At 49.6% G+C, this 25,485-nt stretch overlaps 2 protein-coding genes across 22 annotated transcripts in view; both read left to right on the forward strand.

The window, feature by feature from the left end:
* The window catches only part of SORBS1 (sorbin and SH3 domain containing 1), a 218,975-nt gene extending 205,329 nt beyond the window's left edge, over positions 1-13,646 (forward strand). For 10 of the 21 annotated variants that reach the window (XM_064463619.1, XM_064463621.1, XM_064463623.1 and 7 more), the window contains 3 exons: positions 9,167-9,225; positions 10,512-10,624; positions 11,433-13,646. In XM_064463619.1, the coding sequence (XP_064319689.1) occupies positions 9,167-9,225; positions 10,512-10,624; positions 11,433-11,500 (240 nt within the window). In that variant the 3' untranslated portion in view covers positions 11,501-13,646. Of the gene's footprint in view, positions 1-401; positions 1,131-2,523; positions 2,563-8,345; positions 8,406-9,166; positions 9,226-10,511; positions 10,625-11,432 lie in introns of all 21 variants that reach the window. The other 11 variants (XM_064463610.1, XM_064463611.1, XM_064463609.1 and 8 more) reach the window with 2 other exon arrangements.
* Positions 13,647-16,053: 2,407 nt separating this feature from the next.
* PDLIM1 (PDZ and LIM domain 1) overlaps positions 16,054-25,485 on the forward strand; it is a 46,164-nt gene continuing 36,732 nt past the window's right edge. The window contains exon 1 of the mRNA XM_064463638.1: positions 16,054-16,213. Coding sequence (XP_064319708.1) covers positions 16,118-16,213 — 96 coding nt within the window. The 5' untranslated portion in view covers positions 16,054-16,117. The remainder of the gene's footprint in view (positions 16,214-25,485) is intronic.

Below are 25,485 nucleotides of genomic sequence, written 5' to 3' on the forward strand. Positions count from 1 at the left end.
CTGACTGGGTCCACGGTGTGAGTTGCTGGGGCCCCAGCTGTCACTGCCAGGCCAGTCAAGTGCTGCATGCTGTCGTTTCAACCCCTCCCTGAGGGACTTAGGGCATATGGTATGAAGTCTAAGGTCTTCGACAAGACATTTTGTGTCTGGGATACTGTCAAAGGATGGAGAAGGCAGCACAGATACAGACTGGCTCTGTGGTTGGAGTAGCTGCAGACAGCAGGTTCTCCAACATGGTCCACCTGTCCGTGGAAAACTTATGTACCAAGCTTGGTCACAGATCTGCTCCTCTCCATGCTTGCTCTCTCTCCTTTTACTTTTGCTCGGTTGTTTTGTATTTTTCTTTATTACTTTTTTGTTCATTTCTTTCTTTTTTCTCTCCTGCTTTTGTCTCCTTCAAGTCTCCCAGCTCTGAGCTGCTCCATACACCAACTCCTCCGCCTTTGCCTTTTGCACGCCGCGCCTTATCTCCAGAGGTGCAGGCAGTCACATCTGAGTGGATTGCTTTGACCGTGGGAGTGTCTCCTAGCAGCACTCCTGCCATAACTCCTCCATTGCCTCCTCCGCCTGAAGCCTCCCTCTCTCACACAGACTCTCTCTCGCCTTCTGCTGCAGCCAGCCCTTCCCCCACAGCCAGCCTCCACCATTCTCATCTCTCTGGCTCCTCAACTCCCAGGTCCATTAAATCCCCATTGCCTTCTTACTCATCCAGACCTCAGCCCTCCGCTCGCAGTTTCTGTCAGGCCGCCTTGCAAAGCGAAGAAAAGTTTGTTGGCTCCCCTTCTCCCAGCGTGAGCTACCGTAACTCGCCTCGCTGGGCAGTCGAGAGCCCCGAAAGCATCCTCACAGAGCAGCATGACACCACTGGCAGCCCGGGCTGGCTCCAAAAGACCAGAGAGGGCGGCAGCAACCCCGAGCAGGGTGCGCGTGCTGTTCCCAAGATCTCTGCCGAGCGCTGCCTGAAACCATCCCAACTAGACATGCGTGTGAGCCCAGAAAAGCGACCCGTGGGTTCCTCTGACGACAACCAGTTGTGTCAGGAGCTAATGGCTATTGTGCAGGGAGGTAAAACAGAGAAAAGAGGCGTGAGGAAAGGTGATCTGGGAAAGTTACAAAGCGGGGAAAAGAAGGTACTTCTGCATGTGTGTGTGCTGCTCTGAATCCCTGATTTTAACTGGTGTGCTGGGGTGTGTGCTATTCTGCCAGCTAGGCAGAGCCAGTGGCTGCCACCTGTCATTTGATGATCCTAAGGCCTTCTTCCAGGGGTCACCGGTGGCGTTCACTGCACAGCAGATCAAAAAGTTATAGAAGAGGGCTCAGCAGCAGTGTAGTGAAAATTATTTTAGAATATAGTACAGGACTGACTCAATCGGTCACATCTAATGAGGTGATTGTCCCAGATAGCGGCTATTACCAGATGTGTCACATGAAAGTATCACACAGGCCTCATGCTCTTATACCTCACTGTGTACAATACAGGCAATTCCTTGATATTCAGAGATTTTCCAGTGTGCAGTGGATCATCTTTGATGATAGAATTTATTTGTTCCTCCTAAAGCCAAGGACTGAAAAGCCTTGTAAATGTCAGCCTGGCTCCTAGAATCACAAAAGCTGTCGCCTGTTGAGCCTGGAGCCTGTGGTTCAGTGAACCTTGGTCTGGGATGTGCATGACTGAGTCGGGGAGGCTTGACTATTACCTGTGCATTGAGTGGTATTTATTACCTTTGCATTTCCAAAATGATGTGAAAGGGTCTAGCCACAACTGAGAATTAGACCCAGTGATACTTTTCCCTGAAAGTTTGTAGTTATATGCAACTGTATGTTACAAGGAGTACAAACACAGGGGAACCTTCCAGTAGCTTCCATAACATAACTTCTGCCCCCAGTCTTGGTGTAAGAGATCTGCCTTATTTTGCAGCTCTCAGTTGACTTGGCCTCCATTGTGGGCTACAACTAGCCAAAATCGATTACAGCACCCCAATGCTACCTTTTCTAACAGTGGAAGTTTGGAGAGCTCAAAATCATAGCACTATAAATACTGTCTCGGATGCACTGCAATAGCCTCCACGACATACCCTACCTAGCCGATGTTAAATAAGGAGGAACTAGGGTTTCTAAGATGACACATTTCACACTGGGAAATCTTACGACAAATTGGTTTCTGCTCGGATCATAACCAGAAGTGTATTGAAAACTGTATAAAGACTGCTGCTTATCGTCTGGATATATTTTTAGTAGCATTTTTTACAGGCGTAACCTGCATGTTCCAAACAGAATGAGGCATTCAGCTCAGACAAACCAACGGGAAACTGCACTTGCCCTTGCATGGAGTTAAGTTTGCTGTGTGTGCATCAAATTTATTGGGTAGTAGATGCTCTTATCACTAGCAGTGATTGTGATAAGAGAGCGTGTGCCAAGCTGACCAACTTTTATTTTCTTCAAAAGACTGCAGACTCAAAAGCATTCTATTCATCTGTTCCTCTCTCTTCTTCTGCCCTCTCTTCCTCTACTGTCACAACACAGCCACCTCCCAGACTTACATGCAGAGTCAATAAGCCACAGGTAATCATCTTTGCTGATTACTTTTCCATTACTTAGAGTTGATTTCATGCCATGCCATTGTTTTGTCATATGCTTGTTTAGACACTCATTGATTCCACAGGTGAGAGATTTCTCCTGTCACTTAATTCAGAATTTTAATTTTTTTAAAAAAATAATTTAAAATTACTTCCAGGCTGTGCAGAAGGGCAGGTATCGGCAAAATTTTCAGCTGGTGCAAATCCACATAGCTGAAGTCTGGGTTTCTGGCACTTTGTATCAGCTGAGGATCTGATTTTCTGTTCCTCCAAAGGATTAACCCAGGGCTTGTTTAGTTCTGACCTTAAGTTGGTCAGCTCGATTGCCTTATAAGGCAGTATTGGTGGTCTTGTTAGTGGGAATGATGTAGAGTGAGATACTTTGGTTCAGGTTTTGTTTAACCACCTACGCTCAGGATTGAGGGTTTGAGTGTCTCAGAGCTGGGGGCATAGGCAACTTGGTATCCGTGATGTCAGGAGCCCCTTCCAGCCTTCTCAGGTAGGATTCAGGGGTTCTCAGCTCTATTGGTGACAGCTACAAACGTCTTTAAAGAGGAGTGTGATAGGGTCTGTGCAGCATAACCAACTCGGCCTCAGCACTGTGTGGCTGGGCTGTCCGGGGTCCCAGAATGAGCAGTGATCACAGCTGCTGGTGTCTTCTCAGTCCTTCCAGGCAGCTTCCACAAGATGGCAATATTTGAAACAGAAAGCTCGCAATTAGCAAAAACTGGACTGAGCTTGTAGTGATGGGTATTGGGGAAGCAATCTTAGGCTTGATCAGAGAACCAGGCAGGCTGCTCACGCAGGATCAGTGTAGGAAGTAGTGGCCAATGTTACTTATTTTCTTGATCAGTTTATGAGAGCAAGATACAGCTTTAACCCTGAAATCTTCCTGCTACCTTTAATCACCTCATTCCCCTCTGATTGTGAGCTTGCACAACTTTTTACTGAACACCTCGTGCTTCCCTTTCATTTTCAATATCTGAGTCCAACAGGATACACGTCCTGCTTCATGTTAAAATTCCGCATAAGATTTCTGGCCTTTCTCCTGAACTCTGATCTGCTTGGTCCTGCTGGTGCTTGCACTGGATGTCTGTGATTCAGAAGAGCAGGAGCAAAGAGCCACATTTAGGGAAATATGTTTCTTCAGAATGCTGACTAGCATGGAGTTTCATTTTGGGTGTTGCACCTGGTTGTAATAGGACCCTGTGGCCTTTCTTTAGAGTCGAAGTCAAGCCAAAATTTATGTGATATATGCCTTGACAATCAGAGCATTATCAGTGTCAGGTCAAAACTGTATGTGACATTATCAGTAGTCTTGACCTCCTTCCCAGCTCAGAGGCTACAGTTGTTTAGAGAGCAGGAGCGGTATTTATATGTGCAAATGACTTCTTACTATCTGCATGACCAGTACAGAGGCTGATGGCTCCAGCAGGTAACATGCTGGAGGCCTTTTCAAAAATCTGTCATCTTTTCATTGATTTTAATCAAATGAGAAAAGCACTTAGTAGACATGGAAATGAGACATTACATTTCGTTTTTGTTTCCGTTACTGTCCACCCCTGGTGTTTGAGGTATTTTACCATTTTGAATTTTAGGGGTTTTTTTTCTCTTTATAGACAACCTCCCCAGTTATGAAATTCTGAACCAGGTTTTTTTGCAGGGCTGATGTAAGGACTGTGTTCTTGCCTATTCTGTTAAATAATAATATGAACTTCAATGGCTCTTTGAGCTATTCTGAAGTAACTCCCTTTTGTTTAGTTTCACGGCCCAAACTAAAAAGAAAAAATAACCCCAAAGCATGTGAGAGATGTTTCAAGTGTAACTTACAGATAATTTGTTTCAATATTCCAGTAAAACATTATATTAAGCAGTAATGTAATCTATCAAATTAATTTATTTCAGGGGACCCTCAGAAGATTTCTGGTTTAATTCCTGTTTACTCTGAGGTCCTCTTAGTGTGACAGTCAGCAGTGGTGCCAGCAAGGGTGTGAGCAGTGCAGCAGCTTTGGCCCGGGGCCAGACTGCAGCAGCCAGTGAGGAAGGCAGGAGCGGCTGAACGAGGGTCCCTGCATCGCCCAGCAGCGTGAGCCATGTCACTGTGGGGGCTGTCTGCTCCCTTCCACTTGTACAAAACTACTCAGGCAGAGTGGTGAGTAATTTCACCCACTTTGTGCTGGTAGAGAGGAGAGCATATGAGGAGGATGCTCAGATGCCGTGTTCCCCAGCACACACCACTTGGTGTGTCATTACTTAGCACCATCTCCAAGGTAAGCTTTTATCCCCCCGCAGTGGTTTCCTGCTGCTCCACAGGTCCAGCACGGTGGCATTTCTGCCCAGCACATCTATTATCCAAGCCAGAGCCGCACAGCCTGCAGCAGGGGTTGGTACCTGCTCTCCAGGGGAGATGCATTTCTCTGCTGTAGGCACAGCCTGCAGCTCCTGATCCAGGGGCCGGGGAGTCCGTCCATTGACTTTGACAGCTTTTAGGTCAGGCTGCTTCGCATGCCGCCTTTCAGGGGCATTAGTGAGAGCTCCTTGGCCAACTTTCCCCTCACTTTCACAAGAGGAGGGGCTTGGTGTGTGCAGAGGTTTTCCTTTTTTCTTTTGGCTGGGCTGTGGAGTCCTCCCTGCTCGTGGCTCTCCATGCACATGTGGGAGCATCACTGCTGATGTGTGCACTTCTCTGAGGGGATACCAATTTGTCCGTCCGTCTGTCTTGTCTCGCTGTTAGTTCTGTTCTGCTTAGCTTTCTCTTTGCTTATGTAGTCCTTTAACTCGCACCAGAAAGGGATGGAAGAAGACAAGTAAACAAGAGCTGCACTGGATAGACACGCTAATGACACTTCACTAGGAGCACGGAGGGCACTGTTGAGCAGTCCCAGCATCTTTCTCCCTAACAGTTAAAACCTGGCTCAGGACTTCTCGAGGCTCCTAACATAGAACCTTCTTCTGGTATTCTTAGAAACCTCTGGTGCTCTTTAGATCCATCCTCAAACTCCATACGAGGTGGAAACAGTGGCCAGCTGTGCTTCAGGACTGACTGTACTGCACTGCATACTTGTATGGTCTGTAGACATGGAGACATAGACACTTTTGTACCTGCTCAAGTTTATTCACTTAATCTTTACAAAGCACGTACCCTACCAAGGGGGTAGGAGTTGAGTTGTCCTCACGGGTTGTGAATACTTGGTCACTTTTAGGGCCCTCCGTTTACCTTCAGCAGCAGCAGGGCTGGCTCAGTGTTTTGGGGGAACCTCTCTGTTTTATACTTTGGAGCTGTGCCCCACACTTGCTGATTCCTCGGCCACCTCTGGCACATGGATCCACCACTGTAGGTAGTACATGGGCTTCCTGAACCTGTATTTGAAGAGCATTTGGACCATTAACACCTTCTCTATTTTTCTGTATTCTCTTGTCTCCCTGCAAGAATAATGTAAGGATTTTAAAAAGAAGAAAAAAAAAAAAAGAAAAGAAAGAAAAAAGCCATGTAGGTCATGCTATCAACGCCACTTGTTTGAAGCAGTGGGGTGGTACATTTACAGCCTAATATTATAGGATCTGATCTGGTCAGTTTTTCACCTTGTTTGGCTAACGCTGCATAGCTGCTGACTTTGGGGTGTTTTATCACCTCACTGCAGGGCTCTGCTGTAGCCCTGGGAGTTAGTGCAGCGACACCCACTGCCTTGGTAGGAGCTGCCTGGATCTCTGGGGCAGAGGCCGGGGGGGGTCCACTTAGTCGTGTGTCTTGTCAGGAATTGGGGGCTGCCAGGAGGGGAGGGGACTGCTTGGCCTCTGCCCAGCTGCCTCATGGAAGTCCCCCATGGGGATCCTGCCAGGAAAAGGAACGTGGACAAGTTTCTGATGGTGGTAGGCTGCACCTCCTGGCATTACACATGCAAGCCTGCACCATGGAGCATTCAGAGGTAGTGGCAATTTTTTAGCTTTCAAATAACTAATTTAATTTATAGCTATTAATGCTTTTTGGAGGAAAAGCTGGTCAGGGAGGTCACAATTCATCAATAAGAAATGGACCATGTGGTCTTAGAAGCCCAGCAGTCAATTTATCAGTATGGAGCAGAGAAGCACTTTCCTGAATTAAAAAAAAAATAAATCATTCTTACAGCTGTCTCTCACCTCAGCCTGGAAATTGGCTTTCCCAGCTACTTCACCACCTGAGTTAGCTCTGACCTCATCACGTTTGATGCACTATATCCAGTTGGTCTGCACAATATTAATTTTAAATTTCTAATTATTCCACTTGCCTTTCAGGGCTGATGGTAGACAGGCACGAATGATTTCCAGAAATCCTGTGACAATTTCAGGCTCCAAAGTAAATGCTTTGAATGTGGATCCACTGCAGTTGCCCATCCAACTTAGATTTAATTTTCTCTCTATAGAAATATGCATGGCATTGTTTCTTAGGGCAGTGATCCCAGATTCCAGCCCCAGACAGTACAGCTGACTACAAAGGAGTTGCCATGGGGTTCGGTTGGCCTAGAGTGGGTCACAGTCCTCGAGAAAAGAGATGTTTTGCTTTAATACAATGATGGGCACAGCTTCAGAGGTCCAAGATGTTGTTCAGAGAGCTTTGAGAATGAGAATTAGGCAGGGGTGAGCTCATCACCCTGCACTTCTCCAAACTCTCTGAGTGTGCATGGGCTGAAGGTGCCACAAACCTCTTTATCCTCTGCTTCTGCTCTGTCTCAGGGCATTATTGAAGTGAATAAAGAGGAGGAGGGAAAGCATAAAAACTGAGGCCTTTGGAATTTGGGTTGAAAATTTTGTTGAACGATCACAGAGGATGACAGTGCTCTGTGTCTTATGCAGTCTGCTTTGCCAAGCAGTCCTGCAGGCAGTACAAGTAACCCTACACTAGTTCAGACATCCATTCGATCACAGCACACCCCTTGCTTTCAGCAGGTGTTTGAATATGCAAAAAGTATGCAAAACTAGGCTCTGGATACCTGTGTGACTTTCTCAGTGACTTTCACCTTCCCCATAAGACCTCCAACCCCAGACACCCTGATTTTCTTTGCTGTGCCCGGGGCCACGCGCGCCCCTGCGAAGGGTCGTGGCTGGGGAGAGAGGCAGGTCAGAGTCCAGAAGCTTCACAGGCGGTGGTGTTTGGAGCTGGGTTTTCCAGCCGGGGCCTCCTCCGACCTGAAGCTCTGCCTCATTGTGGGAATTAAACGAGCAGCTCAGATCCTCGCTTGGTATAAGCTAGAGTGAGTTTGATGGGGCTAGCTGGCATCGTGCCTTCTGAGGACACGAGCTGGTCTTTTTTAAGAAGCAAGCAAGTTACTGTTCTCTCCTATGTCAGTGTCACTGAGGACTTTCCTAAAAATAGCAGCAGATTCCTCTCAGCATGCTTTTGGCCTTTCAAAGTTTGATGCTCTCAAATCTATGCTTCTGTCCTTGGGTTTTTTTTCCCCCTACAGGAATGCAGTATGACCCTATGTACCGCTTCTGGCTGTAGCAGTGTCCATAACCTTCCGCTCCGATTCCCTGCTCTGAGCGTCCGTTTCACTGTCACCTTTCCCTTTGCAGCGTTTGTGTGCTGTGGTGCGGTTGCACGACTGTAGCCTTAACGTCTCTTGTGTAAATGAAAGGCGTTGTTGTCCAAGAAGCGTAGCGTTGGGGTGGGGAGGGGAAGAGTTGTTAATTTTCTTTTGTTGTCTGTGCTCCATTTAAATTTTTTTTTTAAATTCTGACCAATATAACATCTGCTAAAATGTTTTCCTTATCATTTGCTTGGTGATCACACAGCCTTCCCACCATTCATTGAGAGCTGGACCAGATCTCACAGAGTCTGAAAAGAGCTATGTGGTAAGGCCACTGTTTAAATCAGATGTGTAGTCCTAGGCTCTCTTCACCTAGGCAGTAATACCTCAGTAGAGATAAAATGCCAGCACTGTTTTTAGCAGCAAAGTAGGTACGTATTTATCTACTTGCTTATATTGTTTTGTTTGCAACAGAAAAAGGGAATTTAGCAATTAGAAAAACTATCATAGCTGTCGAGAAGTTGGGCTAATTCTAGTACCAGTCCCTGGGTATAAGTTAAATGAAGCAAAAATGCATGAATGGAGCAGCCCACCTTGCGTTCTTGAACTGACTTCATAGCATTTGTAACGGTGCCACTGCATAACTAATTGCAACCTCTTATGCTGCTGCTTTTAAAAATATATGTATATGTATTTGTTACAAATCTTCAAACTAAATGCCAAATTCTTCTGTATCTTGCCTGTTTTTCCATGCTTACACCTGGATCCCTTCTGCACTCCACTACCTGGATATTTACCTGGATCTACAACTCCTTTTTTTTTTTTTTCTTTTTTTACTGGACTTATGTGATGCATCTGGAATGTCCCATCTCTTCTTGTCTATATTTTCCCCTCCCTCTCCCCTGTTGACTGTTCTTTGGGTGTTCTTGGATGTCAATGCTGCCTACCACACAGGAAGCTGTTTGCAATGAGATCATAAGCATTGCAGAAAAGTCTGTTCATTACTGCAGTACTATTTCTCAGCCTCTTGACTCTCGCCACAAGGTGACCCCTAATGACCATAAACCATCTCTCATCATTTCTCAGCAACCTCAAGCACAGCAGCAAGGAGCCAGCCCTGACAGGAGTCAAACACCACGAGACACGTAAGTCCTTTTGGCTCTTATCTCTTCCAGGGGCCTTGTCTCTGGTGGTGAAGGTGGGGAGGTGTGAAAACTTCAGCACTTCAGGAGTTAAATCAGAATTACAGGAAAGCGTCAGCTTTTAAGAACAAAAATAGCCACATATCATCACAATGAGTTTAAAACTGGGACCTTTGTGTCTGTATAGCACCTGAACAAAAGACCTCATGGTCCAGGATTGGGTCTCCTTTGGGCATGTGATTCGTGCTGGTTGTGGAGACTTTGTATCTTGAAGCTGGATAGAAATCAATATCCACTGGCTACACCTGGCTCATGTGAGCCCACGTGTTCACCCCCGGTCTTAGACCCTCCTCGTACAGTGGGCAGTCCCAACACCGATGCCACTTGGTGTGTTGCTGGCCAGTTCTGCTGATGTCCTGGTGGCTAAACGGTCAGAGACACCCAGGCTGACATTGTCAGAGCTGTCTGGTGGGTTAAACCTGGAGCCACCATTAAGCTTGGTGAGGCCTTTCACTGGTGATTTTGAGAGTAGCGGCCTGCACTGTGTGCTGGGGACTGAAGTTCCTTGGCAGTTGGCTCCTGAGAGGAGCCTTTGCTTTCCCCTGCCCCTTCATGCAGCACAGAAAGTCTCACATCAGCTCCGTTTTCACTCCCCGCAGGAAGGGGATCCAAGCCTCCACAGATTTGCCCACAGATTGTTTCCACTCCATAAGGTTCCTTTCTGATAAATACAGAGTGCCTCTGGCGCAAGTGGTATCTCAGGCAGGAATCAACCTTAGATTTTGTTTGCACCGTACCTCCTCGGCCGTGATTTATCCAGCAACCTTAGTGCAGCGGAGCAGGCAGCATCTTTTTCTGAAGCCCTTCACTCTGCCATTTGGTCATTCTTGGCCCTGCCTGTGTGCCTGGGCAAGGGAACAGGGGTCTCATTTAGCCCAGGAATGAGTGTATCCGGGTTTTGGCTCGCATTCAGTAGGGCGTCTGCACTCGTACACTCTCTAGCTGCTATACATTGGGTTGTTACCGTCTATGGAGACAACGACACGGCAAAAGGAGACAGAAGCTCTCCGCATACCCCTCAGAGTGCAGATGTGACACTTTCTACTGCCGTGGCCTTGTGACAACAGCCAATTTAATGCAGTTGACTTCCACCTCTCAAATGGAAACCACAGGTCCGGACTGCATTGAACAAAATATAATAGGAATTAGAAAAGGGAAGGGAGACTTCTCCTTCTGAAGGGATGTCAAGGAAATCCAATGTCTAATGTGCAGTATCCTTCTGGTTTTAGAGTTAGCTACCAAGCCCTCTACAGCTACACTCCTCAGAACGATGATGAGCTGGAGCTGAGGGACGGTGACATTGTCGATGTCATGGAGAAATGTGACGACGGCTGGTTTGTGGGTGAGTGTGACACTTGCCTGTCAGCAGAGCTTGAGCTGCAGATGAGCAATTTTGCAGAGCATCTGGAAGTTGCTTTCATCTGCGGGGTCAAAACGGTGAAAAAAAATCAGCTTTTTTCACAATTTCTCGTCTGTTCCCATCAAGAACATTAAAATTAGGGTGCAGGCTGGTAGAGCTTCGTTTTCCTTGCTAGGTCTCTAGTTTTTCTTTTTTTATCTTCTTAATTTCCCCATTCCCCTCTTATTTCTGATCCTTCTTGCTCATACAGATGGCAGAGCAACAGAGGGAACCAAGGAAAACTGCATTTCTGTAGGTTTTCCAAAGCTGAGGAAGCCACAATAAGTTACAGAAAGTGGCAAGTAGGGGATGAAGGGAACACATGGGTGGGAGTTGAAGTCCCTGAAAATCCAGCCTCATCTGCAGCTGTATGTTTAGCAAAATCTAGCCCTTTACCATCAAAGAATGCAAGTCTGAACAGTGTTCTCCATCTCAGCTCTGCACATCTAGGCTTGTTATCTCCCCTTAAGGGAGATTAGCTCGTTTACGCTGATAGGAGTTTGGCTCCTAGCCTATAGGCCCTGGAGCTTTCACCAGCACCTTATTAAAGTGTTAAAAGGGAAGGCCAAAGACAGTTAGTAGCAGAACTAGTGTTCTTGTCTGTACCAAAGGGCTCTTTGACCAGGACCTCTAGTTTTAGAAAGCAATGCCTGCAGCCAGAGAGGTTGACATCTCTACCTTTTTAAACTCCTAAGCTTTCCTTGCGTATGGCTCCATCTTACTCGCTTCCTTGTGCTTTGTTTTGCAACAGGTACGTCCAGGAGAACAAGGCAGTTTGGCACCTTCCCAGGCAATTACGTGAAGCTTCTGTACCTGTAAAATAACAGTGATCTCACCACGACAGTGATGGGGTTGTTTTCCAGGTGGTGTTTTTAAACAGTGAAGAAACAGACAATTTATGAATGTAATAGACAAGAGACGAGATGTGTTAGGAGGATGTGGTTATGTGGTACAGTATCGAGCTGAATGTGTAGCCCTGCTTCCACGGATTCAGGGTGTGATTTGTTTGCTGAAGAAGAGACAGTTTCTAGTTTACAGTGTTGCCTTTGTGTATTCCTTTCCCCTCCCCTGCAAAAGTTGTGGTGATAATCTTAATTTGTACGGAGTACTTACCTCTGAGAAGGCTTTCAGGGAAGCACATGGTATAGGTTTTGTTTGTGTGTTGAGACAGGATAGTGCTTTGGGTCAGTATGCAGCCTTGCAGCTGCTCCCTGTCGCTGGCAGGGTTCAGGGAGGCCAGGCTTTCTGCCTGGTTTCTGCCCTGCTGAAAGGCTCGCTTTGCTCTGCCCTCCGCTTCCATAGAAAACCCTTCCTCCATGTCATGCACCTTAAGACCCGGCAGAGGCAGAGGACAGCTGATACGGTTAAACTGCAGAGCTCTGTGTGGAAAAGGAGTTTGGGACTGGTGGTTTAATCCAGAGAGGTCAGCCAAAGCGTAATGCAAATGGGCAAAAATCCCAAACCCTTTAATAAGATTATTACCTATCTCTGCACGGTTTTTTTCTTTTGTGCAGGGTGTGTGTGTGTGTGTGAGTATTGTGTGCATCAAAACAATCAGAGTCCTGTTTTTTGAAGAGAAATCAGCCTGGCTTTGACATTTATCTGCACAAAGAATAGAACCAATAAACAGAACATCCATGAGCGCAAATCCTGTTTACGAGTCCTACGGCCCACTTTCTCTGCTCCTCCTGCCCTGTTGCTGGCCCAGAAGGATCACACGCTTTTCAAAGCATACTCTTTGGGATGAAGACTTTGCTTCTTTCCCAGTATTAAATCTTAGAGGCTCTGATAATTCGGAGCAACGTATCACTGAGGGTGCCTTTTTTTTTCTTCTTGGTTACAGTGTCAATGATAGGTCTCAAATACATACATGCATTTTGGCTGCCTCTTAGTCATAAGAAACGGCTAATCAGTTTGGAAAGCTGTTCCCAGCAGTTGTTACCAGTTACATAGATTCGTATTTCCTTGAGGAAAGAAAAAAAACCACACCGTGGCTTGGCTGTATGCGTGCCTGTAAATCCACTATGAATACTCTTTTGATAGACATTTTCTTATTAAGAAAAAGCATAAACAAAACCGGTTCTATCAGACTCTGCTTCCTACAGTTACCATACAAATAGCAAAGGGTTATATTGCTATTTTGTCACAAGCCGTATTTAATAATATAAAATGCCTATTTTTATGCTGATGCTTTTATACAGATTTATTAAGAGTAACTACAACTAACTGTTAGCACGACTTGCAATGTTTTGATAAACTAGCCATGCTCCTGGGTTTGAAATTGAGTAGGCTTGTCTCCCGCCTAGATCAGCGGAAGAGAAGGCTCAGTGTCTCAGAAGTTTGACTGTAAATATGTATATTTAACTTTGTACAGACAATGTACTTACCTTGTATAGAAGAATAATTTAAACACATTGAGTGAAGGGAGGGAAAAAAAGGCAGTTGTGAAAGGTTGGGATTTTTGTCCACTTTTATTTAAATAATGGAAATCCACGTAAGTTCACATAAAGAGTTTTAGCACAAAATATCTATTATGAAAAGGTTTCAGATATGACACAAAGTACCACAGTTTCTTTTCTGTAGGGGATACCTTTAATCCTGCATCTTATTTATGGGTTTGTTTTTCTGCTTTGGGTTTGCCCTCCAGTTATTTGCAGCAATATTTAGGCCTGTTGCTAAGATTGGATAACACCAAATTAATCTATCCAGCAAAGTAACATGACAATACTGACTGTATATAACATACTCATTTAAAGGTTTATTTTTTGTTCTTGCTCTTGCCATCTTAAGTTACACACACATGCGCGCGCGCACACACACACACACACACAAACCGCAACTTATTTTTGTGTTGATTTTTTTGTTTCTTATTGCAGTGGATTACTATTTGACAATTAATAAATGGAATTATTGAATTACTATTGTGTTCCTTGTACAACTTATTGAATAAAGTCTATTCCCGCTCTTCCTGTAGCAGTGCACTTTTGTACTCGTGCCCTTTGTGGCTGTCTTTGGCTGCGTCTGTACCGAGCAGTAGGTGCCTGCCACGGGCTTCCCGAGCGTCCCCCACCTGACGATCCTGCTCACGACTTGGCCTGAGCTCACGCGGTCTCCCCCCAGAGCCATAGGCACGCTGCGACTTTTTCTCAGAGAAACCGCGGTGTGAGAGCAGAGAAAAAGCTGGCTCACACCCAGGTCTCACTGTAACATGGGGTCAGGGGGCAGCTGCTGTGGCACGGACACAGACCTAGGAGCGCAGGAGCACACCCAAGTCCACTGCTTTACAAAGGGTCTCTGTGACGGTCCCTGAGATGAGAAGACCACACAGGTTGAGTAGGACAAGAAACCCCACACACCAGCCTCTGTGGGAAGGGATGTCAGTTGATGTTGGCTTTACATGGGCGTTTTTAACCCTGACTCGGATCAAAAGCCATAGGACACTGACTTCTGCGGTAGCTGCACTCTGCCCAGGCAGGCATGGCTGCAGCACGAATTCCAGGGGTCTGCAAGGTCCGTGGCAAGCGCGCCGCGCCTGCCAGTGCTGCAGCGGGAGAGCGCGCCCAGGCTTTTTGTCTGTGGCTTGGGCGAGGGAGGGCAGAGCTGAGCTGCCTGGGTGGGCTCGCTGGGGCTCAGTCACGCACAAGTAGCGCAAAAGTGCACCCTGCACGTGCCTGGCTCCTGCACGCTGCCTGCGTGGGGCTGTGCCCACCCCAGAGGCTCCTCGCTCTTGCAAAGAGTTTTAACTTCCTTGAGACCTCCACCTCAGATGGAGCCAAAATCGGGTAACAGATTCAAACTTGTGATGGTGTGACCTGATAGCCGAGCAGACAGATAACGTGTCGCGGCTGCATTTGCAATGATTTTATGAAGTTAAACTGTAAACAACCAATCCTAAAACCAAACTAACAGGACGGCAAAAGCCTCAAGCTATTTTACACACCTTTAGAAAGCACACGGACACAAGCCCATTTTTCTGTTTCGCAGGTTACCTTCTATAAAAAGCAAAAGGGCAGCCTGACCACTGCTTTGGTGCAGTCATTGGCGTCGCTAGCCCTTGCTTTACAATGCTGCGGCCGGGGAGGGGAGAAAGAGGTATTAAAGAGCTATTAAACCTCACTATTTATTGATGTTACTCTCTATCCTAATATACTTGGTAAGGAACAAGCTAGAGATGCTTTTGTGACTGCAGAAGCTGGACGTGCAGAGAGAGGAAGAGGACCTGGCGGTGCGTCACAGGCCTCTGGGCATCCCCCCGCCTCAGGGGGAAGGAGCGCTCAGTGTCATTTGCATCACCGCCAGGAGACGTGCACCGATGAGGTGGAAGAACTGCTCCCTGACAGAGATGAAATTAATAGTCCAGACGCACGTACCTCGGAAGGAAATAACCCGTGAGATGACAGATTAATCCAGGAAAAGGGAGGAAGCCCAGAAGGCATTGCAGAGGCAAGGGTGTGCCTTGTGACAGGATCGTTTGTGGCTGTCTTGCAGGGCCTGCACCTGGGTGATCCACCTCAGCCCCGCTCGCTGCTCCACACACCCCAGCTTCAGCTGCAGCCTTGGGCTGCGGCTCTCTGATGTTCTGCATTGCCCGCGCTGTATTTATTTACAAAATAAGCAGCAATGCTTGCACTCAGTTTGTAAATGCCAGCATGGTTGCTGTAACCAACCCCTCCCACCTGCCCATTTTTAGATCAGTGGGGGCTTAACATGCAAGTGGAGCTATTATTTTTCCTGAATCACAGCTAAGGAGGTCGGCTGAAAAGCCTGTGTAGAGGCATCCCTGCTTTCGCTGGTGGTACCAACCTCTAAGGGGCTAGAGATAAACAAAACTTTATAAACAAGTGACAAATCAGAGCTAAATTAGGGGAAAGCTAATACCCTTCTCAGGCTCTACCCTTACTCACCAGCGCCCAGCTGGGAGACAGCACACAAAGCCACTTATTTCCATCGCCTCCGTTAGGTTTCAGAGTTAACACCGCACCAGGTTGGAACAGGACGAGCCGGACTTGCCCGGGGGATGCCACACCGGGGCGGCCTCGGCGTGTTTCCTCGGCGGCGGCGGCCCCGCCGCCTGCCCGCGGGCGGGTCCTGCTAGGGCGGGGCGGGGCGGGGGCGGGGCGGGGCGGGGCGGGGGCGGGGCGGGGCGGGGCGGGGGCGGGGCGGGGGCGGGGCGGGGCGGGGCGGGGGCGGGGCGGGGCGGGGGCGGGGGCGGGGGCGGGGCGGGGCGGGGGCGGGGGCGGGGCGGGGCGGGGCGGGGGCGAGGGCGGGGCGGGGCGGGAGCCGCGGGGCGGGGGCGGGGCGGGGGCGGGGCGGGGGCGGGGCGGGGCGGGGGCGGGGCGGGGGCGGGGCGGGGGCGGGGCGGGGGCGGGGCGGGGGCGGGGCGGGCCGCTGCAGGCGGCGGCGCTGCCGGGCGTCCCGCGAGGTGTAGCCGCGCACATGGGGACGCACCGCATCGTACTGTCGGGCCCCGGGCCCTGGGGCTTCCGCCTAGTTGGCGGCCGGGACTTCGAGCAGCCCCTCACCATCTCCCGGGTACGGCGGGGCCGGGGCCGGGGCCGGGGCCGGGGCCGGGGCCGGGGCCGCCTGGGAGGGGCTCGGCGGGGCCGGGGGAGGCTGGGTCTGGCAGGTGGCTGATGGCACAGAGGCAGGGTGGGTGACAGAGCCGGGGCGGGGGTTTCTTTTCTTTTCCTTGCCCCGTTTAATTTTTGCTTAATGTTTATGGAGAAAAAGCCGTGGTGGCCCACGCAGCCCCTTAACCTGGCTTTGACCGGGGTCTTTGCTTCTTACCGACCCTCCCTCCTCAGTTCGTCCGTAGCAAATTCCTTCCCGCAGGCGGAGGGAATCCCCTCTGCTCCTGCCAGCCCATAATCTGGGTTTTGCAGCCCGTCCCGTGGGAAGCGGTGGCACTGCGGTGGCGGTGAACGCGCCCCTGCTACCGCTTGCCGTGTGCAGTTAAAAGAAAAGCCTTTGTTTACAGAAGCCGTATTGACCTGTAAGTGTCTCTGCCCGTTTCTGTTGTAAGCCCTTCTTACGCCCACTCTAGAGAAAAACTAGTTAGGAAATGACAAAGTTTCACGTCCAAACGGTTTTAGCGGTGCAGCTTCATTTGCCCGGCGGCAGGGTTCGGGGCTACCTGGCGCGCCCCCCGCCCGCGCCCCCCGCCCGCGCCCCCCGGCGCGCAGGTGCTGCTCCTCGCGGGGCCCGGCCAAGGGCAAGGGCGGGCGACCCCCCTCGTCCTGCGCGGGGTCGGTGCGCCCCAGACGCCCTGGCCTTTCATGGCTTTGCACGGCGTTGCGTCCCTGTGAGCCCCAGGTAAGGCAGGGCTGTGGGAAGTGGGACGTGCAAGAACGTGAACTTCTGAGAACCGCCCTTAAAGAAGAACAGGATGGTGAAACTTGTGATTTTTTTTTTTTTCTAAATACCTCCTGCCCCGTGGTCTGCTGCCACGGGGTCCTGCTGCCTGAAGGACCCCGGGTGCCAGGGGAGAGGCTGCTGGCTCTGGGACCAGCAGAGCTGGCGAGTGCTGTCAAACCACAGAGGGAGGGAAAGTTATTAATTTTCTGTGTAATCTTGTTCAATTACAGTAATAACGCCTCATTCTTCTAAAGCATTTTTTGGACATGAAAGCAGCTTTAGCATAGAGGAAGTGATATTTACTTCATTGTTATGGTAATTGTGGCCATTTCCTTCCAGCAAAAGGCTCTCAGGCAGAAGTATGTCTGAAGCCCTATTTAATTGCACTTACCCCTTCTTGGTCACCTTTGTGAGTGCTTATGGGTACATACCAAGGGACATAGATCAGCAAAGTGGCAAAAATAGCCACCTCATGAGAAACTGTGACCCTGAAGACTAACATGAAGTGAAATAGTCTCTCTGGTGGTGGTGACGTAAATGCTGACAATTGGCAGCTCTTATCACGGCTTTCTCTTGTGGGCCCTCTGACATTTTTAATTTCCCCTCCAAGACTTCAAGCCATTAATCTTTCCTGTGGTTCGCTCCTAAGACTTGTGGGCTTGTTCCCTTTGGCTCAGGAACAAACGTGTCAGCAAGTGCCCCCTTTACCATGTAAGAAAAGATCCGGTTCTGGTTTAAAGAGTCTTATCCTGCTTGTGTGATGACTTTACGGGGCTATAACTTCATTTTTCTTCTTGCTTATTGCATTTGGCACCTGTGCTCTGACCAGAGAGCTTTTTGGGTATGGAGCCCTCCTCTCCTCACAGGATGGGGCAAGCTCTGTCAGTGAGCTCTGGCTGGAGGACCGGCATCAGCCACGGGTTATGAGGGCCTTGGTCCCACCAAGGGGTGTGTGGGGGGCTACCTGAGGGGAATGAGAGTGTAGGGGGGCTGTAGCCTGTGATGAGAGCATCCCCCCTGGGAGCGGGGGGATGTCCCTCCCCATCACTGTTATGTGTTTGCTTTGTGCTGCAGCATGTAGGTTGTAGGTCTGTGGCACAGCTGTGCTTGCGGGGAGTGCTGTTAGTGGTGCACGGGGCTGGGCTGCCTGCCCTGGGCCAGGCACGCATCGTGATTGCACTGGGAGCAGCAGCATCCTGCCACTGCCAGCTGAGAACGTGGCAATTTGGGTGTGCTGCGTGGGAGATGAGTCCCCTCCCGAGTGGCCAGAGGAGCCTGGCTGTGCCTCATCCAGGGCTGCCCGTCCCACTGATGGGGTCATCCTGCTGCTCCAGGCATGTGCTGGCATGGTGGGATGCCAGGAGAGAGACATCCATCCAGTCATGGACCTGAACAGGGTGTCTCACAGCTCTCTTGGAACCAAGGTGCCTAAATTCAGCCTGCATTGCCTACCAGGAGCTCAGATTTGGTTTCTGGCAATGTCGTTCTCGTGGTGAGCCCTTGGGCTTGTTTGTGGTATTTATGGCCCTCATCACCATTGTACCTCAGCTCCTTCCTAGTGCCTTTTGGCTTCTCAAGCTCCCCTCTGACGTAGGGAGGGGTTGATCCCAGTCATGCTGGTGGGAGGCAGCGCCGTTTCAGTTGCCAAGGCAGCTCGTTCCCCAGGGGAGTCACTGGAGTTTGGCACTGCAATCCCGGGTCCAAGAATGTGGGAGCCAGCAGAGCAGCCTGGCTGGGAGCGTCTGGCTGGCAGTGGCTGCATGGCACCAATGGCCACTTGTGCCTGAGGAGAGCAGCAGATGAAAGATTATGGTATTTCCACAGGTACTCTTGTCTTTTGTTGCTGCCCTACCCCGCTTTCCACTTGAACTATGTGTTCAAAACTGCTTCGGGCTCAAATACATCACGAGCATCTTCTGATGTGAACACTCTGGTTTCTTGGTCATGTTGGACCAGTTTTCCCAGTGAGAGCTGAGCGTGGGGATTTCACAACTGCTGCATATGAGGCTTTCTTGTGGAGTCCCCAGTCTCTTCTGGAGGGGTGCTTCACAGATGTTTCTGATTTATGTTTAAAAAAAAAAAACTGTAGGGTTATGGTGGACACTTTATTACAGTCTTTGTTCAGAAAAGAACTTAGGTTGATCAGTGTAATGAACCCTAGACCAAAGCCTGCTGGATTGCCCAACAAGAGTAGGAAGGACCCTTGTCTCTATCACCCTTTGGATGATACCATGCCATGAGTCAGTGGGGTAGAGCTTTTCCCAAATAGTTTCTGAGCTGTGGATGGACACGCTGCAGGGTAATAGTGTCTGTGGAGCTGCCTGGTGCACAGGGCAGTTCCTAGGCAAATCCCTGTGGGATTGGTGGAGGAAGCAAGCAACGTCTTGCATGAGGGGACAAACCAATGAACCCTAGAATGATTTGGGTTGGAAGGGACCTTTAGAGGTCATAGAATCACAAAATCCCAGGTTGGAAGGGACCTCAGGGATCATCTAGTCCAACCTTTCTGGGAAGAGCACAGTCTAGACAAGATGGCCCAGCACCCTGTCCAGACAACTCTTGAAGGTGCCCAGCATGGCTGAGCCAACCCCTTCCCTGGGGAGATTATTCCAGTGGTGACTGTCCTCACTGTGAAAAATTTCCTTCTGGTGTCCAATCGGAATCTCCCCAAGAGCAACTTGTGTCCCTCCCCCCTCGTCCTCTCCATGGGACTCCGTGTAAAAAGGGAGTCTCCATCTTCCTTGTAGCTGCCCCTTAAGTACTGGTACATGGGGGTGAGATCCCCTCTGAGCCTCCTTTTCTCAAGGCTGAACAAACCCAGCTCTCCCAGCCTATCCTCGTATGGCAGCTTCCCAGTCCTTTGGTCATCTTGGTGGCCCTTCTCTGGACCCCTTCCAGCCTGGCCACATCCTTTTTGCATAGCGGGGACCAGAACTGCACACAGGACTCCAGGTGTGGCCTGACAAGCGCTGAGTAGAGCGGGATAATGACTTCTTTCTCTCTGCTGGTGATGCCCTTTTTGATGCAACCCAGCATCCCGTTGGCCTTCTTGGTCACAGCAGACACTGTTCGCTCATGCTGAGCTTCCCCCCACCAGGACCCCCAGGTCATCTCGTCCTACCCCCCTGCAGTGAGCAGGGACATCTTCAACTAGATCAGGTTGCTCAGAGCCCCGTGAAGTGGAGCTGGCTGAAAAGCAGAGCAGTTAATAGACCCCAACCCCCTCCATCCCTCAGGTAACATGAGCTGTTTCCTGTTTGGTTGCGTTTGATTTTGATAAACATTGGGGATTTCTGTTTCCAGTTGAATATATACAGGGAACTGTCCACTAAACCTTGTCCTTGAGAGTATTTTTGTGGTTTGTGCTAGTGATGTGTTGATCTTGAACATCTGACCCAAAATACAGGCAGAGGGGAGTTTTGCTTTATGTTTCCTCATGTCAGGAGCCCCCAGCCCCATTAAGGAGGGGTGTCTGGCAAAGTGTATGAAAGAGGCCAAAGCTGGTGTACTTCTGTAGCTACATTTTGTTATGAAACCGAGCATTTTCCCAATGAAAAAGCAGTTTCTAGACAGTCCAGTTCTGCAAATATATTTAAAAAATGAAATCTCAACTTTGTGCCTGTTGCTGATTTCAACCACAGTAGTGCGAATTCATCCCTGGTTAGTCTGTTTTCTCTATTAATGGTATTTTAAAAGCTCAGGATTTATAGCAAGTACAGAACTGGAAGATTATGAGGTATTCCTGGGCTTGGGGTGGTTTGTTTGTTTGGGGTTTTTTTTGGTGTTTTTTGTTGTTTTTAAGCGCGGCCCCCTGTGCCAGATCTATTAACTTAAATCTTGAGTCAGTGATAAAACTGGGCTTGATAGTCCAAAATAAGGCACAGGACTGAATGCCGTGGTGTGAAAAGACTTTGGCTTTGACTTTGGTACTGGATGATGTCATTACCCCTGCTTTCCTCCAGCTGCCCTGCTAGGAAGCAGCTGAGCAAAGGTGTCCCAGAGCCACCAGTGAGAGAAAGCCCCAGTGGTGTGGGACACCTCGCTAACAGGACCTCTTGTGGGAGCCGAGCGGCTCAATGGGACGAGCGTGGCAGCGGCCCCGTGGAGACTGTCCTCCCTCTGGGGTGCCAGGGCTCAGCTGCGTGGCACAAGTGCCCACCTCTGGAGCCAGGCTGCAGCATCTCCCCTGGATGGAAAGGAAGGAAAATAACCTGCGGCCGCAGTCTGAAGCACAGGGAGGACCCGCACCGGACGGGGAAGCTTCCGCGCCCAGACGATGGGGATGCCTCCCCCTCTGCCAAAGCAAACACGGGGCATGGTGGATGTGACAGGATTTAGGGTGGAGCTGGCTTTGCTCCTCAGCCCGGGGAGCCTTGGCTGGTGCCTGCTGTGCACACCTGTGCCTGGGACGGCGAATGTGCTGGCGTTACGCTTGGCTCTTGTTCTGAGCCTGGCCTCGCAGAGGGAGCCAGCTGGGGAAAGGTGCTGGGGTTTGTAGGGAGGTGAACGTGGCTTTGTTTCCTGCACCGATGTTTTCTTCCGCGCCGCCGGGCAGGGCGGGGACCGCGGCAGCACCAGCCCTGCCACGCCGCGCCAGCGACAGCCGACCAGCGCCTGCGGGGTGCGGGTCGTTAGGGTCACCGGCCAAGAGCTTCTGGCCCTCCACAAGTACCTGGGTTGATGTCCAGAGGATGGCACGATGCCTTGTGCATCTGCCGCTGGAAGGAGTTCTGTCTTGTCTGTCTGAGCATGGGGGGGTGGAGAGCACAGGTTCACATCCCTAGGAACGTACCCCGACAGACTTTGAAGTCGCTGTGAACCCTGCCGGCTTCTCAGGCCCCGCTGGGCTGGACAAGCCTGTGCTTCGAAGGTACAGACAGCTGTTCATGAGAGGAAAGGACTTTGCTGATGTACCTGGCTGCTGGTGGTTGGATGAGAAGAAATCATCCTTAATTGTAGCAAGGGGAAAGCAGCGGATTTTTCTTGCCATAAAGACAGAGTGCCTCGGGGCACAGACAGGCTTGATCTTTTCCAGCACTGTTTCCTGAGTCTGGGGGGCAGTTTTATCTTTAGAAAAACATTTAAAAGAATTAGGGTGCTAATCAAACAGCTTCTGACAGAGTTATGTGCAGGAGCAGTAACTTGCCTCTCCTAGGAGACAGCGTTGCATTTTGCACAGTTCACCCTTTCAGACCAATTTGCCATGGGTTATATGGTAGCTTAATGTCAGCAAATTTTGGAGTACCCTTTTCTCTGTCCCTCTTCTTTGAGTCCAGCATAATCTGGTGGGCTGTATCTGGCTTACCTTGTTCCTGATGAGTTCTCCAAAGAGCCTAGAGATCCCCACGTCAGGAGGGGATGTACCAGCCCTAGTCCTTCACGAGAGCTTTAAGCCCCAGAACTTAAACTGACCAAGGTAAATGCTGGACTTCTCAGGAGAAAGAGAGTCCTTTTTGTTCCCTGATCTGCTTGTTCCCAGGTGTCAAGTTATGTGTGGTTGCAAGCTGCCTGGTACCGGTCACCCACAAAAATCGCTTTGTCTGTCAAGAGATATATTTGGCTCGTAAAATGCTTTGGGTTTGGAGGGTGCAGCATCAAAATAACTCCAGCAAATTTATTTGTGGTTTGTTTTTTTTTTAGTATAAACAGGGAAATTAAAGGAGGTCTTAACTGCATAAACAGTTGATGTTGCTCAGGACAGTGACACAGTACCTTAGATGGTTGCTGATTACTGGACATGTTTTATTTAGAGGATGAAATACACCATCACAAAAGGCTCAGCTGATGAGCAGCTCTATGTAATGTTTTTTGAGGTCTTGTAAGGAATCTTTTTTTTTTCATGGGGGGCATATTGCAAAACAAGTCGTGGGGCTGAATGACTCCTTGACCACCGATTGTACATCTGTCTGAGCAAATCATCTTGCGCATGTCTTCTTACACCGCCTTCCTGAGGTCAGCCCTCTCTGTGCTGTGTCTAAGGCTTTTTCTGTGTTAATGATCCTCTTCTGACCATCAGAAAAGGGCAGGAGGGTGAGGGCGAGCTGGGCTGCCAGAGGGGCTTGTGCAGCGGGAGTCCCAGCCCTGCTGGGGCGGGCAGGTGCTCAGGGCTTTCCCCAGTGAGAGGCATGTCCCCTTCCCCCTTCCCCTCTGCGGTGATGGCGTGGCCTAGGCTAGCACGCAGTGGCTGGTGAGCGTTGGGCTCTGGCGGTGCCGGACCGTAACTCCGCAGAGAGCGGCAGCAACTTGGGAGGAAAGTCTCATGGAGTTGCTTGTAAGGAACTGGCCTGTCAGTCCCCTTCCCCTAAAGAGGGGAACGTGCGTGCCTGAATTTTCTCATAGCCTCTGATCTCTGCTGACCCAGCTGCATGCTTTTGCTGGGAGAAACTGTGGCTGCTTAGCATAGTACTCCAGGGCTGAGGACATTACTCATGGTAAATCAGCAGTGTGTGTGGGTGGGGAGGATTAAACTGAATATCAGAGATGTCTAGTTGTCGCTGATGGCCTTAGAAGGATGTTGCTGCCTGTCTGTTCTGTCCAGTAAAAATGCAGCTGGGTTTTCCTCTCAAGCTTAGGTGCTGTTTATCCAGATCTCTTTCTTGGCTGATGTTAATTTTAATTTTCTCATTTCTTATCTCTTCATCGTTCCTTGCGATGTGTGACTAGGTGTGGAGCGATGGATGGTGCCGGAGGCTGTAGGGGCTGTGAGAAAGTGTGAAGCGCTGATGGCGTGAGCAAGTAGTGTGGCTGAATGAATGGGGGGAGAAGGCCAGAAAGAACTGAATTAATTTTAGACCCACCCATCTATCTTGACTCACACGGAGCTGCGTTATGCTGCTTTTCATAGAAATGCTTCCCACCCTTCCTCCCTCTCATTTGCTGTGGGCAGCAGCTTCCCTTAATATACCCATTGTTGCCTCCTGGATCCTCGCCTGCAGAAGGAAAAAAGGCACGGTATATCCCTGTCCAGGGACTGCAGAGCTTGTTGGGTTGCGTGGATGAAGCCACTGCATCAAATGTAAAATGTGGTTGTGTTTGGGTAGCTCTGGGACAGACAGAGGTTTTATAAAGAGGGCCTGGGAGCTGGGTAAATAGCCAAGTATGTCTCGTTCCCTCCACTAAATGAAAGCGTTTTGTTTTATATTGTAAATGCACTTGCCCAAAGACTAGCCGAAGACTTGATGTCTCCTAGTAGTGTCCTTTGTTTGCTGCCTGGCCACTGGTACAAGGGAACGATAGCAGGCAAACGACCTGGGAGAAAGAAATCTGAACTTTGCAGAGTCCCGGTGGTGTTGGCAAGGTGGAGCCCAAAGTGTCTGTGCGGGGAAGGTGAGGGGGCAGATAATTTTTCTACCCTTTCCATGATTGCAGAGCTTTATATACGTGTGTGTGTGCACGCGCCCATGTGCATATGTACACAAAGCTTCACTTTGTAGTATAAGAAAATAGTGTACATTTTTCTTCTATCCATAAGAACCCTGAATTTGTGAGAACTGTTTAGAAAGAAGGGTCCAAGCCTGTAACTGGTCTACCCTGTTGTCTACTACACTGAGCGTCGCATGAGTATAGAGCGCACTATCAAACCCACGGATTACAGGGATTATTTCTTTCTTCTCTATACTGGCAAATGTGTCTGAGCTGGTCTCAGGGACCTAGTTTGATGTGTCTGGTTATAAGTGTCTAGATTATTTCTGTAGTAGCCCAGATTTCTTACACAGAGATGCCAGCCAAACAGAGCATCACCACAGGGATCTACTTTGGATACAGTATGAAGCAGTGCTGCTCAGCCTGTCTCAGCATTCGTTGTCGGTTCAACAGTGAAAGGACCTAAAGGCAAAGTGTTACACAACCGCCACGGGGTAGATCTAGGCTCCTTTCTAAAGGAAGCCCTTGGGCATGATGCCACAAGGTGTGCAGAGCTTTAGTCACCTGACGATCGTGTCCCTGGATCCGGGGGGGCTCCTGGGGCCCTGTGATGCTGCCCGTGTCCTCTCTGCCAGAGGCTGCTTGGCCCCAGTGGGGGAAACCAAAGCCAGTCAGGGAGCTCTTTTGAAGGAGGCAAGAGGCTATGCCTTTGCACAACACTTGTGCAAAGCTGTGTTTGCAGGTTTTGTTCCTTGTGGTGTCTTTCAGCCCTGCATGGGAAGGTGAGAAGTGTGGCTGGATCTGCCCGTTACTGGGCCACCCGCCTATGCAAGGTATGCAAGGCACTGCCTGCTATCCCCTCGGCTCCTGCTTGGTTAATAGGGGAAGGAAAGGAAAGAGGCTGGTGCAAAGCCTTAAGTCATCTGAGAGGAGAGCAGGACCAAAGCAGTTTCAGGCAGTGCAGTATTTACTGTATGCCTGTGAGCTTGAAAGCTTTTGTTCCTTTTTGGAGTCCTTTCGGCTGGGTTCTGTAAGCTGGGTAGTAGCTGTCAGTGCTCTTAGTGCCGCTGCCTGCCCTCCCCAGCCAC

The sequence above is a fragment of the Phalacrocorax carbo genome, chromosome 12, assembly GCF_963921805.1.
Source record: "Phalacrocorax carbo chromosome 12, bPhaCar2.1, whole genome shotgun sequence".
NCBI classification, from domain to species: domain Eukaryota; kingdom Metazoa; phylum Chordata; class Aves; order Suliformes; family Phalacrocoracidae; genus Phalacrocorax; species Phalacrocorax carbo.